This window comes from Protopterus annectens, chromosome 3.part0, assembly GCF_019279795.1.
Source record: "Protopterus annectens isolate FY-2018-M chromosome 3.part0, PAN1.0, whole genome shotgun sequence".
NCBI lineage: Eukaryota > Metazoa > Chordata > Ceratodontiformes > Protopteridae > Protopterus > Protopterus annectens.
In genome coordinates this window covers 1,033,378,668-1,033,406,377 of record NC_056731.1, presented here as the reverse complement: position 1 = coordinate 1,033,406,377, position 27,710 = coordinate 1,033,378,668, and the positions used below count along the sequence as shown (strand labels likewise).

The following is a 27,710-nucleotide window of genomic DNA, read 5'->3' as shown; positions in this document are numbered from 1 at the left end:
TACAGGTGTGCATCCATACTTAAATTTTTTTCTGTCCAAATACAGTTCAACAGAGGTGGTAATTGTTACGTATAAGAAGAGTTATTCTGTCCACAGGTGGAAAAAGACATAATTTAAGGACATAAATCATAAAAACTTTGCATTCTATCTCTTTGCCTTGTCACTCTTCTCAGTATCATGCAGGCTAGTTAGTGGAAACCTATGCCTTGTGTATAGAGCATCAACAGACCCTATTCTGTCAGACCTATTACACATTCACATGTCCAGTGATATAAACACTGACTCTAGGGATCTCAATCTCCTTTGCAAAATAAAGACAACATGTTGGAGGAACTAGTTTGTATCACACAATGTACTGCTTCAATGAAGTTATTGTCCATTCCACATAAGTGAAATACTTCTCTTACTCTATTCAAATGTAATTTGGATGAATGTGCAAGTCACCACAAGTTTACCCTGGTTTATTACCCCAGGTACTAGTAAATGTTCCAACATGTCCTTGTTTGGACATCTCTGGGTTATTTGTATGAAAAATATAAGAACTAAAAACTACCATGATAATGTATGCCTTGTGTTCTTAACATCCTGACAGACCAGTAACCTAGTAAGTACCTATGAGTCTATAAACCTATGACAAGGGTAAATAATATGATTGTTCATTATGAAAATTCTGAAGCTCTGTAATGCTTCAGATTTGAATGAAGCCATATTCTATGAATATCTTGGTTGAATGTACAATATATTTTAAAATTATTTAAAACTTTGAATGAGTGCAGGCAAGATATAAGTATTTCTAAAAATGTAAAGCAGCTGACATAGAAAGGGAAATACTTTCACTGCATGAATGAGTTTTAGTTGATAACACAGAACACATTTAGATGTATAGAATTAATTGCCTTGACAACTTCACAGATGTATTCATTAATTCAGACAGAGCTGTGTGTGATCTTTCAGGTCTGAAAATGTATAGGAAAGCATTGTCACAGAAGGAAAAACATGTTTTATAGTCTAAGGTCAGTATGTCAATCTAAAGTGATCTGAATAACATTAGCGCACAGCTCTGTAACTAAAGCAAACACTTAAGGAAAATGTGAACCTTTTTGTCTGACTTGCTGGAGAAGCTGACATGTCTGGATACTAACCATTTTACCTTTATTGCATTATATTATTTCACAAGTGAATGAAAATTCAAAATGAAGAATGTATTGAGAATACGAATTAGAGATTTATTAGAAAAAGCCAAAGGAACATTTCAAACAGACACAAGATTAGTCTGTTACTACACTCTGTAGAGATTTTCTGATAGAATTCTTTGTGGTTCTGGTAGCCCATTGTAAATCACCTTTTAGGTAAGTACTAGGCTAGTTGACATTGCAGACCATTTTTAGCCTAGACAATTTTCATTAGAGGTGAGAATCAAAGCATGTACCTTCTATCTATGAAGTAAACAACTTAATCATTATGCCAATCACAGGTCCAATAATAAACTGTTTGAAAATATTGCCATAATAATAAGCATTAGTTTATAACCATAATTAATTAATGTGATGCATGTGCAAGATGGGTGCATTTTTTAAATATTAGAATAAAAAGTAAGCATTTTTCTAACAAACAAGAATGCCTGCTTCTGCCTGAAAATGTTAAGACTATGTTTCAAAAAAGCATCTTAAATAGCTCTGAAGCTGTAAGAGGTTATATTGCTTAACACTAGTTTTATTTATTTGACATTTATTTACTGGGAAAGTCTATCCGAGCAATAACCCCCTTTTAATCTGAGGCTCATGGAGAAAAGCTTAACAAATAAATACATTTTGCACAGATAAAACATATGCATGTAAGAAAACAGCATTTATAGTAATTGTATGCATGTTATGCACACAGGGCATAGCTACAATCAATTGAATGCAGCAACTTATACATGCTGTACATGGATAAAACCGAAGAGAATATGCTGTAATACTGGAGCTAGTACAAGGAAAATCATAGCTGTTTTGTCAATACAACTTTATTCATATGCCTTAGGCAGGAGATAGGAGAAGGAATGGTTTACAACAAGAGGGGGTAGCATTTAGTTTATCTTGAAAGTATTATTTGAGAAGATACGAGAGGTTTTGTAGAAAACAGAAAGTAAGAGGAAAAGTACTGATGACTAAGTGAAGCTTGAAGGATAAGATATAAAATAGTAAGATGGTGGGAGAGGATATTAAGATGTATTTGTAGTTGCTATTAGTTGAACATATGTTCAAACTTTCTTTTACAGCAGCAAATATATCTGATTATATTGCATTATACTATCATTATTGAATGGATTTTAACAATGCAATAACTTGAAGGAAGTAATAAACTATGAATTTGTTCAACTGTGTTACACATATAATATCAAGAGTTAGTCTGTAACTACATGCTAGTCCTGCTACCTCTGTGTCATGCAGGGATAAATCTCTGACTATAATTCAGATAACCTACATTTTAGGAGACAGCCATGCTCCGGTGGTGCCAGTCATGAGCTGTAGGCTTAGAGGACAAGGATGACTCTTCCATCCTCCATAGAGGGACCGCAGTGTGGTCTGCTCTATGGCTAGCACATGACAGAGGCAGATGTCTTAGCATGCAGCAGGAAGAACCAAGACATCTGCACTTAAGCTGTGCATCTACTCAGACACCACATTTTAGTTTAGGCTTAGAAGTGTACATGAGGCATTGAAGTGATTTTGTTGGAATTATGTTAAAGTCAAGCTACTTGATGGGGGCTAGAGTATTACTACAGAAAAACTTACCATGCTAACAATTAAATGGCACTAGGAAGGAGAGGCACACTGTGTAGTTCTAGAGAAAGAAGACAGGGCCTAACCTTAAACACAGATGGCTTCAGTGTAAAGGTAAGAACTCAGACCACTTGTAAGAGTGACTCCACATAAAAACACTTCAAGAAATGGCGAGCAATAAAATGTATTTAGTGCTTTCATCCACCATAAAGAATTTGGAAGAATGCTCATCTCTCAAATGGTACAAACAGAAGTCAAGCCTTAGTAAAAGGGAAATGCACAATCTTCATTGTTGTCTCAGTCATTGCTGTTCTGGTCACCTTTTGGCCCAACAAAGGTATCTAGGTGACTGGTGAAATGTGAGATCAAAACATATGGGTAGGGTCTGACAGCTGGCATATACATGTACATGATACATCTTATGGTAGCCTGGAAGCTACTGTAGTGCATTTATAATAAACTATTTATATGTAATGATGAACTGAACACTCAGTAGAGCACAGTTTGCCAGATTATGTTCTGTTGCCGAGAGAGACTTAATACAAAAGCTTCTTTAGTGTGCTTAGGGCTACTTCAGTTTTCATTTTTCAGTGGGTAAATAATTGAACTTGTCCCATAGTCATATGTCTCTACCTCTTGGTGCAAGAAATCTGGACAAAGACTGATACAATAGGGGAATAGAGGCCCAAAACTAGGGTCATATTTTAAATATTGCTTTTATAAACATAGAAAGTTGCTAGAGTAACAGGCTTTATTTTAACATACATTTTCTGAAGGGGTTAAAGTCTGAAACTCAAATGTATGTCATTATTTTGTGATTTCATTTCTCATATCACCCCAGTGATTTTGCCAGAAAAACACACATTTTATGAGGAGCAATCCAAAAACATGAAACAAAAATCTGGAGATTCTGGGAAAATCTGGACAGCTGAGAGGTATGTCTATAGTCTGTACATTTCAGCTAAGTATCCATAGTAATATTTAATTCTCACAGCTTTTATCCATTTGTATTCTGTATCCTAATCAGTGTAAATTCATCCAATACGCATTTTAACAACAGTATGATTAGCTCACTATAAAAACAAAACAAAAAAAATCAAACTTTTGTGACCAGCAAGATTCCCTGCACCTCTCACATAATTAAATATGCTATCTCTGTATCTCTGAGACTGTACAACCTTACAACCTTTAGAGTAATAACACATTTCTCACACTCTTTCAAGATCCTGCTCTCTTTAACAATACAACTCATGAAAATCAATAAAACTAGTAAATCAAATGAGGTTAATAATCTGCATGCAACCTCTTTTAGTATGTGGCCTTGTCTTTAATGCTGCATTTATTTATTTATTTATTTGTGAATGTATGTATGTATGTATGTATATATGTATGTATGTATGTATGTATGTATGTATGTATGTATGTGTTTATTTATTTATTTATGACCTGGTTGAGTAGGTTAGTCCCACTAGGCCAGTGATCTCTTTTCAGAAGATAGCTAAGGTGGTATTCATAGTGACTAGTGGAAATTTGGCCAGGGCACAGGGGAAATCCCCAGACTCTTTTTTGATTAGTGCCATGAGATCATTTGCATCCATCTTAGCTACCACCATCTCAAGCAGATGGGACTTTAGATTAGGGTCTCAGTAGTGCATAATCTCCCTTGTACTTCATTGTTGTGTTTGTAGTGGAAACTAATTCATGCAGCTGTGATGAAAACAGACCCCGCAGGGTTCTGATCTTCCAGCACCAGAGTCGTGTGCTACCTGTTGGGCCATTGATACTGTGAAGACCTATGGGAAAGTTATGATAGTTGGTAGGTACGGGGTAGATTAGTCTGATTACTTGAAAAATGTATTCAAAATCAATTGCCAAACTTTATCATTCAGGAAGAACTCCTGTCCCCGACACAACATGGCTACTGCCCTTCCCATAGTACTAATTCTGCACTTTTAACCTAAATAGACACTGTCTATAACACTAAAAAATAATGACAAACTAGTCTCCTTATTTCTAGACTTGTCTAAAGCCATCGACACAGTTTGCCACAAATCAAGTCCTCTTTCTTGATAATACGAACATTGAACTTACTTCTCGTAACTAACTATTAGGGATGATAGTGGATAATAATCATAAATTTGATTTGCATATACAAAACTGCATAAGAAAAACTCATGAAAACTAGGGATGCGTTATAGAACCAAAAATGTTCTCACCAATGCAACTAAAGCTACACTAGCCACTACTTATCTCCTCCCCATACTTCTTTATTGTGTTCCCATCCTTACTAACCATCAGGCATAACAATAAAAAAATCAAAACTTGAATGATGCTATAACAAAGTTGCTAAATTTGCAGTAAATACCCCTTTCAGAGTCCTCCAAAGTATATCACAAAAAATCCTAAATTGGTTAGAACTACCCCATTAACTAACATATACACAGCTTCTTACCACCTATAAAATTATCCAGAATCCATCTGCTTGTCCAGCACTAAATAACATTCTATATAACTATGTCCCAGTCGGTCATTATGATCCAATGACCAAAGCCTCCTCTATCCTCAAGCCTATCAAATCTGCTGGATGTTGTCTGTAATGATACCATGTTGCTAAGGCCTGAAACTCCATACCTGCATCTATCAGATCAATACCCTCACTTCCATCCTTGAAAACCATTCTGAAAGACTTCCTAGCCAAAAGCTCGCTCCATCCTTGGTCAACACCAGGATAAACTATATCTCTAAATGTGAACAAATACTTGTTCATACCTTACATTTCTTTACTCTTCCTTCTTCATTCACTTTCTTACTTCTATCAATTGTGCATCTCTGTTTTTTTCTAAATAAACTATAAGGCTGTTTATCTCTCACTTTGTATTGCAATTCCTGTTTGTATTATACTAAGTTACCTTTAATTTTTTTATAAACTGGCAAAAAACTTCTCTAAATATTATATAGTCATCATGTAACTTGTGTCTCTTCTTAATCAATATTTTCATATTTTTGTCTAATTTGGTATAGTTATTCATACTGTAGTTGTTTTTTTTTTGCATTATTTTTAAAGACTGTAAAACTGTTGTTCTTAAAATTATTTGTAATACTTTGGAGCTTTTCTCCCTGGGCCTCTGCATAAAATGGGCTCCTATCCAATCAGAATTTACTGGTAATCAAATGTCAATAAATAAACAATAAATGTCAATGAAACATTTCTTCCAGTAACCCCTTCAGTAATCTGCCCATATATGCATAAGCACGTCCTTAACATCAAAAGGAAACATGTTCCACAATGATCTCTTAGGTAGGCTGAACATGTATGCACAAGCACATCCTTAACATCAAAATGAAACACTTCCCCCACTGACCCCTTCAGCAGTATGCCCATGTATGTACAACTGGGAACATAGTTGTCCTGACATCAAAATAAAACATTTCCCCCAACAACCCTTTATTAGTCTGTTCATGGATACACAAGCACATCCCTGACTTCAAAATGAAACATTCAGTGTCCCAGAGACTCCCCCCATCTGTGGAATAGACTCCCTCTCCACGTCAAGCAGAGTACCTCATTATCCCTTTTCATGTGCAACCTAGATAACTGGATGGGAAACAGAAAATACACCCCTGGAATTCCACCTGTGTCCCTGCTGGACTGGGGCACTGGGTGTTGGCTAGACATGGGTTAAACTCTTGGCTAGGCTTATAAGGGCCTCTGGGCCAATAGCTTAGTAACTTCTTATGATTCTATGATCCTATGATCTATTTCCTTCTGCTATGCAGTCAGTGCAGAATGATTTATATTTACTGAGTGCAATTTACTGGTGTATTTATTTTTGTACATGCAAAATTCTATAATAGTTTTCACTGTAATTTTTTTTTAAATATTCATGTTTTAATACAAAATTCTTCATAATTTTTCTATTAATATTAAATGTCTATTTCTGTTTTTTTTTTTATAAGGGTTGGAAATGATCAGAACATTAATTATGCTGAAATCTCTGAATAAAGTTAAAAACCCTGGAAGCTGAGAATAGCAAGACAGTGCATCTTCAACTGCTAAATATTTAAAAGACTCACAAGGACATGGAAGTAATAATGCATCAGGTCATACTCTTTCTTGTACTGGTTTTGTTGCCTCAGCAATATAGTGCCAAGTTACTACTAAAATGGAGTACAGCAAAACATCTGCACAACGAAACTTCAAAGGATATAACAAAAAATGATGGACATGTACTACAGAGGACGAAGCGTAGCTGGATGTGGAATCATTTCTTCTTGTTAGAAGAATACACAGGCCTTGACTATCAGTATGTTGGCAAGGTATGTCATTACTAAAACATATGGTATTCAAACTTTCTTAAACTTCTTATAGCATTTTCTTCAGTTATCAGTTTTAAACCCAAATAATGTTTTTGTTTTAACCTAATAGCGTACTAATATTTGTACAACTGCTGTTCCTATCATACACTTACTGTTTTGCCAAAAGATACGCAAAAAATCAGTCTCTGAAATAATTATGTAGTGACAACAGTTGAAGCGAACAATATGTTTTATGAAAGTCACCATGTGTTTCTTATTTGCAATAGTAATGAAATTATTTGACAGAAGAGCAGTCATATTACTAGCTGTGGTGCCAGTTCTAACTACCATGACAAGTCAGTGGCAACTTTTCAGACCCGATATTTTGAGTACTGATCAACAAACAGTATGTTTGCTCTCTCTGCTGAATGAGCAAATCCAAGTGCATTAATCTGTAAATGCTATGCAGACTCACCTCCAATTTTACATATGCAAACTAGGAGGATACTTTGTCTACAAAGAATGTTTATATTCAGCATTCTACTTACAGTACAAAACATAACATGATAACTTAATAAATAAAGCTCTGAGACTAGTTAAGACCATTGTGATCCCACTGCACAAATATATTATGATCAAGGAGGTGTGTAGCCAAAGTTACACCTCTCTCAGATTGAGAAGAGACATGTGGCTAGAAAAGGAGGATTTTCAGGGTCTCTATCCAAAAAAAAAAACAGCATTTACAAAGAAAACAATCTTCAAATAAGTAGTTAAAAATAATTAAAATTTTTGTATTTATTTTATTATGCTGCATACATCACATTACTACATCTAGAAGCCACAATAGCTGATGCATACCTACTGACAGCTTTTAGTACTACATAAGAAATGTAACACAGTATCAGATAGCATAGTACAGAGTGTTAAGCTTCGGCACACCCTATTTATTGAATCTGTGCCATATGTCTTTTTTCACAAAGATGGCTCTGAGGAATGTTACTGAATCTAGATTTTTTAATATTTGTTGAGTAGTGCGTTATACAAGGGAACTGGAAACCCGACTATGTCATACCACCCATCAAAGTAATAGCTGATTAACATGTCTGAGTGCATTCTATTTTATCTCAATGTGGTTAAATTGTCATGAACTGAATGGAGAGGAAAAATTACTTTATAACTAGCCAGTGGATATTGTCTACTAGACTGAATTATTACAGTTCTTCTGCATTACAGGCTTCAGTCATATTTTGCAAGTAATAACTAAAAAGAAAAATGATGTTCTTGTCTACAAAACTCACATTTTATTGTACTCCTTTGCTACATGATTTACATATGCAAATCAGTTTTACCTAGGATTTTTGAAATTTGATATTGATCTCGTAAAGCTTCAATTTAGTACACTGAAGCTGGAAAATGGGGAGTTTCATGTCATAAGCCACACATTAATGAAGACTTTTTTTATTATTTGACTGCTGCAGGACTATTAAAGGCACACCACAAATGATGGTTCCTGAGTCATTATCTATCAGGAATGCTTAATGGAACTGCCTTTCATAAGGTTTCCAGATGCAAAGCTCACAAGCTCTTGCTTCCTGTGAACCTGTATGAGAACACTGTGAGACACCTTCATGGATTGTAATAAGTACAAAGGTGGCCGAGTGTCATTGTTAATTAACTTCCAGATGGCATTTTTTAACCTAGCCACAAAATCAATTTATATGTACTTGAAATTTCATTGCTGGGCATTACAAGTTCTTTACTTGCAGTCTGGTAACAGACTTACAAATTAAGCACCACATTTGCCATTTCAACAAGAAATATTTACTCTAGATTGTAATCCAAGTGCATTAGCACAAAATAACTCATGTCTGTTAAATAAAAAAAAAAAAAAATACAAATGAATGATAGATACATAGGTAGATAGACAGATTGATGGAAAGAAAGACAGAAAAACAGGGACAAATATATAGCTAGACAGGCAGGGATATATATACAAATGTGTGTGTGTGTGTGTGTGTGTGTGTGTGTGTGTGTGTGTGTGTGTGTGTGTATATATATATATATACACACACACAAACACACACACACACACAGACATATATACACACACACACAAACACACACACACACACACACACACACACACACACACACACACACACACACACACACACACACACACACACATGCGTGCGAGAGAGAGATAACAGTATTTTTAATACTGTATATCCTTCTATAAAGTTATGCCCAAAAACCATGAGAAGCTATATCTCTATTCATAAATCTCTGTTTTTTCCCACTCATCTGACACTGAGACTGTACACTGCGGTGGTGGTGCTGCGGTAGCATTGTCGCCTCATAGCAAGACGTTGTCCCTTTCGATTCTCAACTAGAGCGTCTTCTGTGTGGAGGCATACGTGAATGGGCATACCTTTGTTGAAGGTTGTGCATCAGGGCTGGTAACCCAGTACGTAAAAATCCACTACCAATCATTAGCGGACCGGAGTTCCACTGTTGCGACCCCTAACCGGGAAAAGCCGAAAGACACAAACAATCTGACACTGAGACTGTAATAATACAGACATGTTATATAATAAAACACACAAAGCATTCTGCAAATCTGCAGGAAAAATATGCTGCATGATTGCTAACTTGAAATTTTTATGGAACTTGAAAACTCTGTGACAGCTGGATGGAATTCAGCATTCCTTTTATTGCAAAGTTTCAAATAATTAAGAAAATTAAGGGAATCGTCTTGAATTTATGTGCTGGCAACCCAGGCAGTTACCACGACTTACATATCTGGCACAACTCCCAATTGTATTGGAAGTTTACTAGGGGTAATATCCCACAGGGTCATTAACTGGGGGATGCAATTTAGGCCCTGGAACTGTGGCTGATGATGCCCATCAGAAATGCACTGAAACCAACCAAAGAATGCTATAATGAGGCACATGCTCAAACCAGAAATATACAGCTTGTGTCTGAGCTGCTGAAGTCACAGTTCTGGTGCCTAGATAAATCTGTGGGAGCCCTGCAGTACAATCCACGTACATGCACTAGAGTCTTCACCGTCTGTGCCATGCTTCACATCTTCATCTTGAGAAAACTACTTCAGCAGGATCAACAAGAGGAAGGGGAACACATCCCACCACCACTAGTAAGGTCACCACAGCCAATGCAGGTGAGGAGTTGGGGGAACCAGCAGCCGCTGTCAGAGGAGGCAGATGTAGGCATGCTCAATATGCCCTCGCATTGGATAAAAGGCACTGCATAGTACACTCACTCATCACCTAAGGGGTTAAAACCTTCACCCTACACACATACATACAATAACAATGCCAGGCAATGCTCACAAGCTTTAATGCCTTTGTACTCTTAGCATCACACAGAATCAGCTCTGAACTAAAACTATAGTAAATTGACGGATTTCCAAGGTAAGTGTTGAACCTGGAATATTAAAAAAATATTTAGTAATACAAATGACTGGCATATTCTTGCATACTGTTACTTGGTAATTAAGCAAGTAAATGGCGGTTTGTTTGTACAGCAATGACTTCAACATGTGACAGCAATAGGCCTCAGGCATCAAGGATTCACACATTCATACCTTTCAAAACTATTGATGGTTACTGGATGTCCTCAGTTTGGCCTCATACTTTTTACACAGGCAAATCATTAAAGAGAGAAGTTAGAAATTAATGACTCATGTTTCAGTTTCAGACTTCATATCGCTCAGAAAAATCTTAAAAATAGTGATGCAAAAACTGTTTGATTCTATCAACTGTCTAACTTTGTAAGACCAAACTATTTAAAAAGTCTCTGAATTGTATAGTCTTTTCCCATTTTTATTTATGGCTTGGTCCCACTTTGTTGCTGTAAGAGTGTGGGAGGAATGTACACATTAGTAATCAGAAATGGCCACATCAGCTAACATTAGATGTTGTGGCTGACCTCTCCCAACATGAATGCCATCCTCCTCCCAGCAGACATTCCATCACAGACGGCACCATTCCAATGTGTTATTCATCTGATCCATTGAATCAGAAACATGGTAGAGGCAGTCATACATCTACAACCCTAAACATTTCTCTAAAGGTCCTATTGGAATGTGCCTGTGCTTCCACGAAGGCCCTAAACATTTGTCGAGTGCAACAGAAAGACAAACCTGAATCAACTGGAGGATGGATAGCAGACCTCCTCCGAGCACCCCAAACAATCCACCTGAATGGCACCTCAACCACACTTTGGCTACAGACAGAGTCAACAGGCACTGAAGCCACAGTAACCACACTACCCCAATCGAGTATCTCACCCTCTACCTGTCCAATAGCTGAGGGTTCACTGGAATGGGTTGGCATAGACCTGCTTGCTGTGTCTGATGGAATTACAGGGGGTGGCTGAATGTCAATCTCAGTGTCAGATTCAGCCTATGCATCCCATGACTGTGCCTCTGTTTGCCCACCATCATCATTATCAGAGTCTGAGGATACTCTCACATCAGGTGTTAACAGTCCTACACTTCCACTTTCAGGATCACTTGTGATAATAAGCAGCAAACACAAGAAAAAATAATAGCTACACTACTATATTTCAATATGTGCTAACAAACTGTAAGTGGTGCCACTATTACAGACAGTCCAGAAATACACACAGTCCTGACACCCACATCACACATAGAAATAAAATAAATATTTCTGTGAAATGCTCATCAGCACTGAAATAAAAATGTTTAGCTTACCATATGCAGATGACACCTCAGTTCCTAGGGAGGATGGTCTTGGAAGATGTTAAACAAAAGGTAAGGACACCATCATCACAATTAACAGTAACATAGGTGAAAAACCTTTGGCCCTTTATATGTCTGTTAGCAACACATTTAACAGAACTTGGATGACACAACCATCCCAAGCCCATGTGTAATGAACCAGAATGTGTTATTAACTGTATCAATCTATAACTAGTCCCCCCCACAAAAAAAATGTTAAAACAAACTTAAGTATTGCTGTTGATACTTTGTTATACATGAAATATTTAACAATTGACATAGGTAAGTCTACCTGAAAGCTCCCATGGGACATTCTTGTCCTCCCTGAAACAGCAGCACCATCAATCACATGCCATTGTGCCCTTTCCACTGAGCTCTCTGGATCCCTGATAGTGGACAGTAGGTCTTCATTTGTTGTCAGTGGTGGGTCTATACCAGGCTCCCACCAAGTAGCCATCTGTTCATGGGCCATTGCAGCTGCTGTTCTCTGGGCTGATAAATTCATTTCAGTGGCCCTATGACACACCGGATGATAAGTCCTTTCAACAGCACTGACATTGTCCACTATCTGCTGACAAATTTGCATTCTTCCCAATATAATCCTACTGCCTGTCTCAAGCAGAAAGCCACCATGTTGCCTAAATATTTGGACAATGACATCATTCTCAGGGTCAATGAAGGGGGGTTTGTGGCATTTGGGATGCCTGGGTGCCATAGTCCTTAGTGACATAAAAAAGAAGGACAATGCCCATAAATATCACATAAATAAAAGTCCTGCTTAGATATAATATATAAGTAGTAGTTTTTCAATATTACTTACTGGAGGAACAAAAACAAATTCAATATATAATCAGTTTATTTATTTATTGTTTTAAAACCAAAAAAAAAAGATATTCAAATATAAAAAAAGGATTTTTGTGGCTGTAACATATCGCAGTCACACACAAAGCAAATCCAGATCCAAAGCAAGGGAGTAACAATAACAAAGCAAATCTCTGTACAAACAAGTTTGTTTGTGCCAACACAGAAATGGACCCCCCCCCCAAAAAAAAAAAAAAAAAACAACAGTCAAATGACATTTTGCTACCAAAGGAATAAAACATCAGTGAACTGTTATAAGTGAAGTCAAAGAAAATGTCACAAACTCATGTGCACACATTTATCAAGGGACATTAATTGTTATGCAATTGCCAGTCACCTTTACCTGTGGCCAGTTCTCCCATAGAGGTGTTTATGGGCCATCCTAGATGGCTATCACCCTTATGTTATTGACAATATAAGACATTTACATTTCACTGAAATAATAATAAAAATAGTATAAAGAGAAAGAGTTGTAACATTAACACTTGTGATGAAAGTTATTAAGGTTGTGCATCTGAGAAAATAAAATGTCCTGAAAAAGGCTTATGTCACCAGTAAACTTCTAAGAAGTGCATACAGATAAAAATAGCATTTTCTATGCATATATAAAATATTATACTGAGTGTATCCAGTATACAACTGAAAAACAATCTTACCCTGTCACTATCAGTAATCTTCTTTACAGATAAATCTAAAATAATAGTAATCTTCTTCTGTGCTATCCATATAAACAATTCTCCCTAACTTCAGGTTCTCCAGTACATGGTTCCCATTTAATAATGTAGATTCAGGCCTGTGAGCGTGGTGAAGATACAAATATGGTTTGAATTCATCAGAATTGCTGAATCCCAATTTTTTGTCTCAGTATAACAGATATAAACATAGTGCAGTATCTCCCTCAGTGTTTGTTGATAATGGATTGCTACTGTGAATGATTACTGGTAGGGAGAAGAAAAACACAACAGCAGTTCAGACTCCTTTTCTGCCAGTGGATGTGTCAGCCAGGTTAGACTTACAAAGTTAAGAAGTACTTGTACCAAGGTTTTAAATGTAGGTAAGCAGCACACATTTCACTGTTTCTGTTCAGTAACATCCAACATCCTCTGCTTTACTTCAAAACTGTGTATTATTGAAATGTAATATTCTCACACATTTTAAGGACAAAGATACACAATGCCTTACAGACTGCATGTGTCAGATTACTGATCAGATAAAAAAGAATGAGCAATAAACACAGAGATAAAACAGGGTTGCATATCTCCAAGCAATAGTCATAAATGGTTGTGTGATCACTTATTGCACTACATCTGAAATGAATACATGTAGAAACAGCTCAGAAGTGTACAAGTATCATATGTCTTGTTAATACTGTGGATCATGTTGCACTTGCTTGTATACATGATGATTTTTATTCTTTTCTGCAAAGCTGATTCTGTGGTACAGAGGGATAAGACACCATTACTCTGTTTTAAAAGTTCATTAGTGTAAGTGTTAAAATCCAGACTTGTATAAAAATCTTTCATGTTTACTATCGTATATTTTGCAGTGCTGTTTATTTTGCAGATTTCTTTTCCTTTTTCTTTTTCATTTTTAATGCCAGTATTTGCATGGTGTGTGGCTTAGCGCAAACACTGGAAATGGATAAACACAATAAATGTTATGTAAAGTACTTCTGTGATAACCAATACATCAACTACACCCATGAATCACTTGTGTGTAGCACATCTGATTAACACACTGATACATGCAGTGTGCACTACTTGTAAAGCAAGGTTCAAGTCCCACCATTTCATTTTAAGGATGAAACCTAATAAACACTACTCACAAAGTTAAAACAAGTTTACATTTGCTTGTCTTGTTTGTGCAAAGCTTATTGTTGCACAAGTTTGGAGCAATGGTCCCCATACAAAGCAGACAAGACACCTCCAGACAGGATGGAGATGTCCTTAATTTCAAAAAGGATACATTGTTGCATGTTTTCCTTTCCATCATGTAACATTGCTTAACTACATTTAGTGGCCTTCCCCAACACCTGCACGTTCAGAACACCTGAAGAGAGGAAGCAGATAGTCAACAATTTCAAAGCAGATGCATTCTATAAGATCTGTTGAGCACCTTGTAAACCCACTAAGTGGTGTTATGTGGCTTTTAACACACAGACATTAACAATGAATAGAGAAATATTCAAATGTCATTTATCTATTACTGTGGCAGCAGGTGTAATCATAGGACTCTAATACAGATGGTCCTGGGTTCTAATACATCAAATTCTAAATACTGTTACTATTGTTCCATTTCGCTTTATATTAAATGTGACATACAAATGTTAAACATACAATAGAGAGTCAATTATCTGAACTAACTGGGACCTAGGGAAGTTTGGATAATGAAATATACATTGAACCAGATAAAAAGTTTCTAAACTCTTGTTTTTTTTTTCTACACACAGGGAATATACTTTTCAACCACTCAGTGATTCCAGTGGACAATAAAGAATATTTTTCACACATGAGTGGGCTACAAAGCTCAAAAAAAAAAATATTACAGCAAATATGTATAATGATTACATATTTAGACTTTATGATTTTTTCCTACCCGAAAACTTTGGAAGGCTGCATTTAGATAATCAGCATTTCAGATAATTCTCCAAAAAACACAAATGTATCATGAAAGGAGTGCGGACCTCTTTATTCCAAGTGGTCAAGAAAAATAAAGTAAATACAAGTAATTACCATACAGGTTAAGTGCTTTCATCTGGGTGTATCCCAGACTTCATCATAACAATGATGTTCCCGCTCACAATGCTTTTATATAACAATCAGCAAATCAAATAACCCCCTATGCTCATATCCTAAATAACAGTTCAGATGCAGACCTACCAAAATCTTCAATACAACATCCAGTGATCATGTTATCCACTCAAAAATTGTCCTGCAGCTGTGCAAAAGTTAGACTTGTGCTGTGGCACTTGCGTAAAATACTGAGTTCTGTAGTCTGTACTTAAGTAAGGGTTCTAGTTTCACAGAAGTCATCACACACACACACACACACACACACACACACACACACACACACACACACACATGCACACACACACAATCAGTAGCTAATAAAAAAACATATCCATCCACTAATCTCGTACTAACATTCATACAAACAAGCAGGCTTATACCAAAATGGGAATCAATAAAACAATCCAAAGATTGTGCTATGCACTGTTTTACCCAAGTCATGGCAGAAAAGGGTCAATGGACTAAGCAAATTACCTGGTTACCAAACTGCAGAATATAAAATAATTAAATAAATAAATAAATAAAACTGAAAAAATAAAAACATTCCTGCTTCAGTGAAGGTCTTTTTTCTATGCTAATAATTTGACTCAACTGATATTGTCAGTCAAGCTGTATGTTGTTCATAAATGTATTACGTTTCTTTTTTTTTGTATTTATTCATTACATGCAAAACAATGTATCTGTATTACATTATATATGTGCATAGATAGCTAGATAAATATATCTCTTTGCACACACACACACACACACACACACACACACACACACACACACACACACAGGGTTCACATTGCCAGTTTCAGGACAATAGTCTCTAATCATCAGAACTAAGTAAATGTATGTACCGTTATGTGGATGAGGTACAAGGTTCGATCCTGACCTCCGACCAATGCCTGTTTGGAGTTTGCATGTTCTCCTCTGTCTCCGTGGGGTTTCCCCCATGTCCAAAATGCAAGCTGAATGTTTCCATGTCAAACTCACAATGAATGGAGCTGTGGGCAGCTGCACAGACTCTACATGGTGCTCTATAGGGGGAAGAGTTGTACAGATTACAGACTGCACACCTTGGCAGGGCTAGCCACTCGATGTTGTAAAATATGGCTCTAGGTGATTCTGTCATGTTGACTAATGTTGCCAAAAAATGGGCGTGGTTAGTTACCAGTGATAATTTGGTTGAGGACCCAGCCTATTCTGACCCACGCCAGGGACCCTTGCTAATGGTAAAAGGGGTATATGTGCTTCTATTGGCCAATATTTGCCTGCCATGAAGCCCTGCAGCCCTGGGTCAATAAGCTACTGGCTGGCTGGTGTCTAGTTGCCCAGCATGTTGAGCGAAAGCTGGACATAAAACCAACCAATCTGCCAAACATGAACTGAGAATTGCTATGCTTAATGTAGTTTCACTGACAGGACACAGCTTGGAAGTGGATGACATGATGATACAGAGGAGGCTGGACATCCTATGTATCCAAGAGATGAGATGGAAGGGCAGTGCAGCAAAGCCACTTGGCTTGGGATCCAGACTCTACTACGCAGGTGGGGGACATGCTAGAAATGGTGTAGGGATTGTGGTGAGAGAGAGACTTCAGAAGGCAGTAAGGGATATCATCAGAATTAATGACAGACTCATGGCAATCAGACTCCAGTGTATGGAGGACAGTATTCATAATCTCAGTCTATGCCCCACAGCAGGGCTGTGATAGTGAGTGAGTGCATTCAGACAGCAGTTGCAGGACCTACTAGATAAAGCAGGACAACATGAATTGGTGTTGATAATGTGTGACTGGAATGTACATATCGGGACAGACAGAACAGGATACAAGGACTTCCTTGGTCTACATGGGTGGGGCAACAGGAATAAAGGAGGAGAAGCCATTCTAGACTTCTGTCTGGCAAATGGCCTGATAGTAGCCAACACATGGTTCAGAAAGAGAGACAGTCACAAGATCACATACAAGAGTAGCCAACATGCAACTCAGGTAGACTTCCTCCTCGTAAAGAAAAGGCACTGGGGTAGTATCCATGACTGCAAAGGTATCCCCAGTGAAACAGTCTCCCCACAGCATAAACCACTAGTTGCTACAATCAGCTGTAAGCAGTGGTAAGAGAAGGCTCTAAGGTCAACAGAGACCAGACTGAAGACCTGGAAGTTGACTGAAGAGAAAGTTTAGCAGTTCAATGAATTACTCAGGGCTCTAGCACCTCAAGAAGTGGAGGAAATAGGTGGAGTTGAAGAAAAGTGGCAGTGCCTAAAACAGAATGTGTTAGGACTACAGAAAAAAATATTTGTCTGAGCCAGGTATGGAAATAAGGTACATAAGAAAAGCTGGTGGTGGAATGCAGAAGTCATCAAAAGAAAGAAGGAGTGCATGAAGAAGTGGGAGATATAAAAAGCTGACCAGGCTAGGAATGACTACTGGTTGACTACAAAGAACCTAAGAAAGAAGTTGCAATAGCAAAGAATAGGGTGTTAGACACACTCTACCATGTTTTGGAAAGGCAAAAGACAGAAAGATAAAGAAGATAGTCAGACACCCTTCATAAGAGATGCCAGCAACAGCCTACTCACCAGTCCACAGGACATCAAAAACAGATGGAAGGAGCATTTCCAGTAGCTTCTGAATGAAGAAAACCCCATAAAACTGTACTGTCTCAAAAATTAGCCTACAATGAGAGAAGAAGAGGAGCCCACCTTAGAAGAAGTAAGAATAGCACTAAGGAAGATGAAGTCAGGGAAAGAAGCAAGCTCAGATGAGGTCACAGCAGATATGATAAAGATGGTGGGTGAGATAGGGGAGAAATGGCTTCTGAGAGTACTAATAGAAGTGTGGAGAGAAAGGTGTATTCCAGATGACTGGACAATAAGTATATTCATGCCAGTGTACAAGAACAAAGGGGACATCTAGAACTATGGGCAATATAAAGGCATCAAACTCCTACCACATTGCATGAACATTCTGGAGAGAGTGATCGATAAACGGATACACAAAGCAGTAGAATGTAAGATGGGAGATGAGCAGTTTGGATTCAGATCAGGATGCAGCACAATTTACCTGATGTTTGCAGTGAGACAGATACTTGAGGAGAAGCAGGAGATGAGGAGTCCAACTAGACATTCTGCGACTTGAAGAAAGCATATGACAATGTCCCAAGAAAGCTGATCTGGGCAATACTGCGGTAGTTTAAAGTCCCAGAAACATTGGTAGAATTAGTGCAAGCAATGTACAAGGACCCAGTGACTAAAGTACGAACAGTGTTCAGCCTCACAGAGGGGTTCCCAGTGGGAGTGGGTGTACACCAGGGTTCAGCTCTGAGCCCACTGCTGTTCATACTAGTGATGGACTACACTAGCAAACAGGTTATAGGTGACATATCAACAAAACTGCCATATACAGATGATGTGGCAGTACAGGCACTCTCTGAGTTAGAACTTCAGCAAAGGCTAAGAGAATGGAATGCAAATCTGAAGGCACATGGGCTGAAACTAAGCACAGATAAGATGGTGGTAATGGCAGCAAATTGGGGAAATCAGAAGAAGCTGGGAATAGAGATAGAAGAGTAGATAATGGAACAGATAAACAGCTTTAAGTATCATTCTGGGAGGGGTGGTTGAGGAGAAGGGTTGTCTGAATGCTAGAATCAGAGGGGCTGCAGCCAACTGGCATAGAGTATCAGGTGTAGTCTATGACAGAAGAATGCCAAAGAAGCTGAAAAGTAAGGTGTACAAGACAGTGATGTGACCAGTACTACTGTATTGTACAGAAACATGGGCAGTAAATGCAGAATAGTTGAAGAAGCTAGAGGTGATGGAAATGAAGTGCCTGATAAAGGTGGTAGGATGCACACTGTGGGACAGATGAAGAATTGAGGACATAAGAGCAGAAGCCAAGGTATCTCCAATTGCAGAAAAGATCAAAGTGAACAGATTATAGTGGTTTGGGCACATGTGTCGAAAAGCAGAAGACAATCTGGTGATGAGGAAGATTTGCGACAGACAGGAAGAAGGTACAAGGAAATGAGGACATCCAGCAAAGAGGTGGATGGATTGTGTGAAAGAAGATCTGTGACAATCAGGTGTGAGTGTTGAAGAAGGCAGGAGTATGGCACTGAATCAAGAGAGTAGGTGACAGTTAACATGATAACCTAACCCCATGTAGAAAAAAATAGGAAAAGGGGGCTAATGATGATGATGATGATGTGTAAATGCAAAGTAAATCTAAAATTGCTCTAACATAGAGCATTTCCTATTATAGCCCCTCCATATTAATGAATTAATGATGTGTATCCCCTTACAAATAATGATTATAATGTGGAATAGAAGCTTTCAGAATTCACTGTTATTGCCCATAAATTTTGTTTAAAGTTTATAAGTTTCATAATTTTCCCTATCAATCTCAAATCCTGTTGTAGATATGTACTATAGCTGTGTTGTCTTCAACAGCTATAGCTCTTTTATATGGCTTTGAACTTTGCTCATTGTTGTGCAACCATGAAGAGAGTTTATATAACACTAAGTGCTGTGGTAAACAAAACCCACCATGTTAGTGCTTGACGTGAAGTCCCCTACATAAATGTTAATTTTTTTGTTTTATTTTGTTCTGTTTACATTCATAATAGTATTATATAAAGTGGTGTTTGACACTCTTTTACCTCTTGTCGTATCTATGGTTTCTATACATGGAGTTGAGAATACAAAAGAGTTTCATAAGTTTTTAGCTGGCATTATGTGCTGTTTTTACTCACTTGTCAGTTAACGTTAAAAAATGTGATCTTTATGTCACAAGCTGAGTGATATGCAAAGCATTGATTTATCACACAGAAGTCATTTTAATTGTTAAGTATTTTGTCCAAACAGAATTCCTCATCTGTTAATAGTCGAAAAATAGAATAACCTGTCATGATACATCTATTAATGAATAAGTTTTTGTTGGAAAAATATGGATACTTCATACAGAAAAAATTAGACACAATAATAAATACTAGGCACAAGATTCTGAGTTTACAATGCCATAACCATGCTCTATACATAACAATAATCTTTGGCTATATACAAACTCTTAGTTGGAAAAACATCAGTCTGTTAGTTTCTTGTTTTAAATGTGGTGCTTATTACAATTCCCGTATATACTACAGACTAGATGCAGTGCAAAGTAAATTGTGATACATTTGTAATAAAAGCAAGTTTAGCCCTAATGTTGAATCATATATTGTTCCCTAAGATAGTACTTCCTTTTGTTGTCTGGAGATGCACTTTACACTGGTACACAGGATTATGGAGTATCTATTTAAAAAATGGTGAAATAAACCAGCTTCTGTCCTTATTTTAAAATAACCATTTTTTTTCAGTGTAAACTACAAATGGTATTTCTTATTAGCTGATTGACTAATAATATTCCAACAAATTATACATTTAAAATCAAGTATTTTTGCTTCAAGTGATGATTACTTATGTTATTCCACAAAGAAACATTTCTTGGTGCTAAACAGGCAATATGAGTGACCAATAAAAAGTAGATTTCAGTGAAAGACAGTTACTCCTGAGTTTTTTTTTTAAAAATACATGCAGATGTAGTTTGTATTATAACCCTAAAGCAATTGAATACTGATGAGTTTAAATGCAAGAATAAATCACAGACTATAAAATAAAATAACAACTTATGATACATCTCAAATGTCCAGATTTTCAGAGATTGTCAAGATTTTTGCGTAATATCTTAGTTCTGTTCTTCATAAAATTTGTGGCAAATCATTGAGTATCTGCATCAGTAAATAATGACATACGTTTAGAAAATGCAAAATCATACAAAACCTGCTATTCCATCAACTTTCTAACTTTATAAAAACAATACTTAGAAAGTAACCCTATTTTTGGGCCTTTGGCTCCCCCATTATTTATGGCTTTGCCAGATTTCTTGTGCTAAGAGGTTACATAGTAACAGCACATTTGTTTAATATCCGTAAACAGTCTCCTTGAAATCATTTGTCATAATCCTTTTCTCATACATTATGAATAATGTCTGAAGTTATATTAAATTACTTGAGCAAAAGTAAGCAACATTTAACATTTAATATAGTATGGCAGTAACATGTCTGTCAGGAAAAGTATTAACATTAAAATGCTGGTACTGTTTTGTTTGGATTTTTTGCTGTATTATGTATTATGTATTATGTATTTTGTAGTATGGTTTTGCATTTATTCATTTATTTATTTAGATCCTCCACTACTAGATAAAATTTTACTTCTTAACTGTTTATCAGAAGTACCCATTTCTTGCATATGATTCACCAGTATAGATTCATCACAGAAGGTAGCAAACCATTATATTGAATTTTATTACCCCAAATTGTCCCAAATATGTTACTTTGCAGAATGCTTCAAAATCAAAGTACTACAATATTTTAGAAAATCTAATTGTCTTGATCCCCTTCAATAAAACACAACATACCAAAATGGCATTTGAGAACATTTTATTAAACTTCAGTTAACATAACTTTATTGCATTATTTCAGTTTATCGGTCTCAGCATGAATATCATTGCAACCATTCATCAGGGCAGTGTATCCCCACTCACCCTGCCTGAATAAGAATTATCATCACCATCACTCACTTATTCTTACTAATCAAGCAGTGTCCTACTGCTTACTTTCATCCCCCAAACTCCTTGCATCAAAAACCCAGCACAAGGGGGAACAGAAGAGTGGCAAGCCTGCCCCTCTTCTCCACCCACCAGCCTGACCCAGGCCGTTCCCCCGCACCTACTGCAAGGTTTTCACTAAACCCTCCAAAAATAAACCTAAGTGTACATTAAACAGATCTAAATCACAGTTCATTCAGGTGCATGCCATCCTCTCTTTACAAACTGGTCTTTGTCATCAAAGTCTCTATGTTCTATTGTCTGAGTACCCAAAGTAGCCAGTTGCCTTGCCAGCCTACAATTAACAAACTGCTGAGCACATTCTAAACTCTTATAACTAGCAGCATTCTTCCAAAATAAATGTAGTACTCTTTCATTCCACACAATGCACATACCCAAATAAAGCCTTTTCAAAGTCAACAAGTCCTCTATTTTCTCATATACTGACTGCCACTTTGGAATTTTGCCAAAATCATTACTTGCCAGTGTACCACCAACACTGGAGGAAGCCCATCTGTGACTGTATAAATGCAAACTCATCCATGAACTGATTCCACTTGAGGTATCTAATACTGTGCCATATGACTCCACCCAAAGCAATGCAAACCCAACTCATCTCCAGCTATCCTAACTGCAGCCCACTTAGCTGCCCAATGAATATACAAATGACCTAGTATGACAATCTCCTTACCTTAAAAAAAAAATAAATAAATAACACTAATGCAATCACTTTAGCCAATCTAATATAAGATAAAAAGGCATTTGAAGACCAATGCCCTACCCTCTTATTGACCTCAGTCTGCCTTCCCTTGTTAAATCTGAGGCTCTACCTACGCGAAATAAATGAGTGAGAAAGGAATGAGTGAAAAACCTCTTTCCCAGAAAATCATAAAATCCATACATTGAAAAGCCCTCCTCATCCTATATAGAAACTGATTACGCATGTGTCCGCAATAAACTTCTAGCCCAACCCATCAGACACAACCATTCATTCCTATCTTTCCCAAGAACTATCTGCATGCTCTTCCTTAACTGATACATTTTAGATCTATGAAACCAAATGTGCACTGGCACAGAAAATACCATGACATCCCTCCAAACTAGTGACCCTAACTACTCTGGCACCCTAAATGCTCCATAGGACATCCATAAGCTCAAGGTTACCCACAGAGTTTAATCCCCTGAATCACCAGCCACCAAAGCTTAACTCAACAATAAAGCTTTCAAAACCTGTCTTTTTAATGGCCATCACATATTCCCACTCACACTGGCCACTCTACCTCATCCCCTCAGCATATGAGCAGGTGTCCAGGACTTAGTGAAATCATACAACCTTGCCACACATGCAAATATACTGATCATGGTCAGGTCCACTTTGACTGACTGCAGTGCCTTTCCTTGCACCCAGGCTTGAGTCAAGTATTGCAATAAAAGTTCCTCTGACCAAGCTCCCTCTTCCTCAGGCAGCTGTAAAAGAAATGTATTGAAATCATGCAATGTCCTACTATATGCCTTTCTGGTAGATGCTGCCCAAGACTGCTGCACCAACTGTCTGATTACTTCAGCCCAAGTTGCCACACATCATTTGGCAACACCCTCAGCTCATCGACTGTCTTTGGAGCTAAATGCCAAAACCTGGAAAACTGAAACCGAGACAGACTGTCAGCAATACCATTGCTAGAACCTGCTACATGGACACCTGTAAAAAAAATTAATCAGTAAGCTCTGCAAAACCAACTTACTTAATACTAATAATAGCAATTCAGACATTGCTGTCTTAACTTGAAAACTCACACCACTGCAATATTGTCCGAATTAAAAATAATCTTCTTTCCCCCTCAAACACTCCTGCCAATCCACAGGCCTTCCCAAAATGGGCATTAACTCCAAAAACATGAAATCCTTTTTCCACTCATCCTTCGAATCTGCCAGCCAAAGAGCCTTAGACATTTACCACCAAAAAATGCCCACAATCCAGTCCCCGCACCACATCTGTAAACAATTGCAATTCCCCTTGACCAACTCAATCCCTCTGCCAAAAGGAGACAAAATTAAACTGCTCCAAAAAGGACAACCAAAGCACTTATTTGATCAATGCTTGCTTACCAGTCCTTACCCAATGATGTTTGCTTTTCCCACTTTTTAGCAAAAGGCTATGGACCTACAAAAGGTACGACCCAGATGAACTGACCGACATGCAAAATTCAAAATGACTAAAAGCTGCATGACATCCTTCATCTGCACCTTATTCTTGAACTTCAACCACACAATCTTTTCCTTCAAACATGGTATCTTCTCTACCGGTAGACAAAACAATCCACGTTCCACATCCACTAGCAAACCCAAAAAATCCAATGCCTTAGCCAGGCCTTCCAGCTTCTGTCTAGCCAATGGGACCCTCCATTTTTTTTTTACAAATGCCCAAAAACTCTTGCATACCTTCCAGCAGTCCCCAAACACCCTCTCCTACTGTTCAGAAGTTATCTAGGTAATGTACTGCCCTCTGACTGCCCACCTGCTGCCGCCAAATCCAATGCAGTGCAGTGCTAAACTTCTCAAAAGTAGCACAGGCTACCAATCATCTCATTGGTATAGCCTTGTCAAAATAAAACTTGTTCCCTACCACCATGTCTAACAATTCCTGCTGTTCCTCCTTTATTGGCAACAGTCAAAAGACATATTCAGTATCTACCTTCACCAACCATGAATCCTTAAAACCCCCAAATAACCCAAAGTACATCATCCAAAGATACATAACTGACGTTAGCAGCCTCTACTGAAATAATAGAGTTCCCTTTGGGGTAAGACAAATGGAGTATCAAACAAAATTCACCGGCTGACTTTTTTGGAACCAAACCTTAAAATTGCCAAAGGGGGAGATGTCAAAAGGGCCCAATAACCTATTCACCTACCATTCCTTCTCTACCAAACCTTACAAAATATCTCCCTTCCCCTGCTCTGATTGCATTTTCTTACAGACTACTCTATCTTCTCCTACCCTCAGTCTAAGAGAAAATCCCAGCGAAACTCCATTAATTAATTCCTCTGCAACTGCCAATTTAGGAAATTGCTTGAGCATATGCTGCAGTATCTGCACCTTAATGGGAGAATCCATCTACTGGTCTTCCCCTAGTCCCCCTAGAGGACACCTCTCTCTCTGCCTACAAAATTCTCTCTACCTCACAGACTTTGAAAACCCTAAAATGAAGAAGGTAACTCACCTAAATCTGTTAAAAGTGAACTTGGACTGACTGCATTACTTTCCCAGCGTCCACACTGCATGGCTGGATGTATTTCCGCATTCTTTGAACAAGTGTGCAAGAACCTGCAAGCCACCCACAAGTACCACCCTGCATTAAAGGCCCAACACACCCTCACCCCTTCCCCTCCTAACTTTCCCCCTCTGCTAACAGCACCAAAGCCATCTATCATAGTGGCTAGCAATATGTCAGGGTACCTAACCTTCTAATAAAGTGACTGATCAACCACTATCTGCTTATGAAACCTCTGATCATACCATAGCCAAGTAGTACAAGCTCAGAAAGTCTGAGCCTTCCAGATCATGAGAAAATATGTCAAGAGTGGCAGGGCCAAGGCAATATCTTTCTCTACCTAAACTGGCATTTAGCACATAAATCCTAATACCCGGTTTTCCCATGTTCTTGGTCACAGCTTACATACTCTCCTCCATCCAAGGTCACTAAAGCCCACAGAAGATCTTTGCTATTCACAGTTTCCAATTCCCACAAGTGCTGAACCCCTTCTGCATCAATTAATTCAAAGATATCAACATGCTCCCCTTTCCAGAGCTTTTCTTTAACTGAGGACAGTATGTGAAGGGTCAAAAAGACTGCCTCACTCCCTTGCCCCAAGGCCTGTGTAGCTAACTAATCACCCAGATGAACTCCAAAATCAGAACCCAACTCAGGAAGTTGTGACTCAACCCCCGTACAGATGATGCCAAATTCCCCGTGGACAACCCTACCCTACCATCCTCAGTGAACGCCTCACCTAGAACCTGCCCCCTCACTACGCCTCTCCAGCTCCATGGTGCTTGCCGTTCCACTAGACTCTTAACATGACCTGTCCCCTCCTATCCATGAACTATTTCCAAACTGCACCAAGTCTGTCTGACATGCCCATGTGAACACCCAACAACATATCATTGCCTGCCACTGCATCCTGCACTGATCCAATGGCTGGAGCATCCCCTGTGACATCATCTCTTGACTACCATGCCTGCTTCCCTCAGGCCACCCACTTCCTGTTCACCACCTGCCTTCTCCTTTTCCTACTAGACACCATTTTCTTTAATTGCCGAGTTCCACTGTTAGGTAAATCTCAGAATAGCTATTCCACTTGCATAATGATGATCACCAATCTCTGATGCAAATTCTGCACATCAGCCATCTGCCAAAAGAAAAGTTTACAATAAGACTCTAGGAGAAGGGCTGAAGAAAAAAAAAATTGCAAGAGTCATTGCATTATTTCCCCAAAGTCCCAGCATGTCCATTCCTGTCAAACAGCTGTGCTACTTACCACAAGAGCTGACTGTTGTATCCTTACATTGAGATCCTCCCAAGAACACACTCATGCTCCCACAGCCAGCACTGGCTTACCACAGCTGGATAGCATACCTCTCAGCCTTTTAGTGCAAAAATGTAGACAGATCCATAAAAAATGGGGAAAAGGACCAAAATTAGAGACAATTATACCATATTGCTCTTATAAACTTAGAAAATTGATAACAGACTCCACATCAGCATACATTTTCTGAAGGATATGAAGTATGAAATTCAAATATCAGCCATTATTTTCTAACTTCAGTCTCTAATGGTTACCATCCACATCTTCTACTGTTTGTTCAGTTCAGAAAGCTAGTCACAAAATCACTTTAAAACTGGACCAATCCTTGTCTGTTATAGATACAGATTCTGGAAGGTTAGATCCCTGAAATTTCATAATATCAGTTTTAATCCAAAATGCATACCTTACAAGAAGAAAAACATAATTTAAAGGATAAACGTATTTATCAGAAAAAAAGTATATATCTTGAAACAATAAAACGGAACAAAATATAAGGCAAAGATCTGGACATTCTGTGAAAATCTGTACAGTTGAGAAGTAAGTAAATGTTTATTAAGGGGCTCCAGTTGCCTCCATCAAGGAAAACCTTGCAAGCAGAACCACAAGTACATGCAATGCCTCCCCAATCCCCTTAAAAGCTGTTAAGGACGTAATGGGCATGCACGTCCACTAACCCTTACATGCCTACCCTAACAACCCACCAAAGCACACACTTGTCTGGCGTCTGTGCAGCATCCCAATCAGAAGGCACCAACATTGCCACCCCCCCCACTAACGTTTACCACCATGGATGAATTGGATGCCACAACCGCACAAATGGACTTCTACAACACCACCCTATAACACAACAGACCAACACAAAGTACCAGCAATGACAGTATCCAAGACGATGATGAGCTATTAAGCCTTCTGTGCCACAAATTACTCACAACCAAAGCTGAAGGAAAAGAAAGTGCCACAGCGGAAAGTACCATCACTCACAAGCACGATGGCCAGCATGCCAGCA

General features: G+C 38.0%; 1 protein-coding gene across 1 annotated transcript in view; it reads left to right on the top strand.

Annotated features, from left to right (window-relative positions):
- The window catches only part of LOC122796665 (cadherin-10-like), a 2,154,436-nt gene that overhangs the window by 867,197 nt on the left and 1,259,529 nt on the right, over positions 1–27,710 (top strand). Inside the window, exon 4 of the mRNA XM_044065325.1 lies at positions 6,723–7,082. Within this exon, the coding sequence (XP_043921260.1) occupies positions 6,846–7,082 (237 nt within the window). The 5' untranslated portion in view covers positions 6,723–6,845. The remainder of the gene's footprint in view (positions 1–6,722; positions 7,083–27,710) is intronic.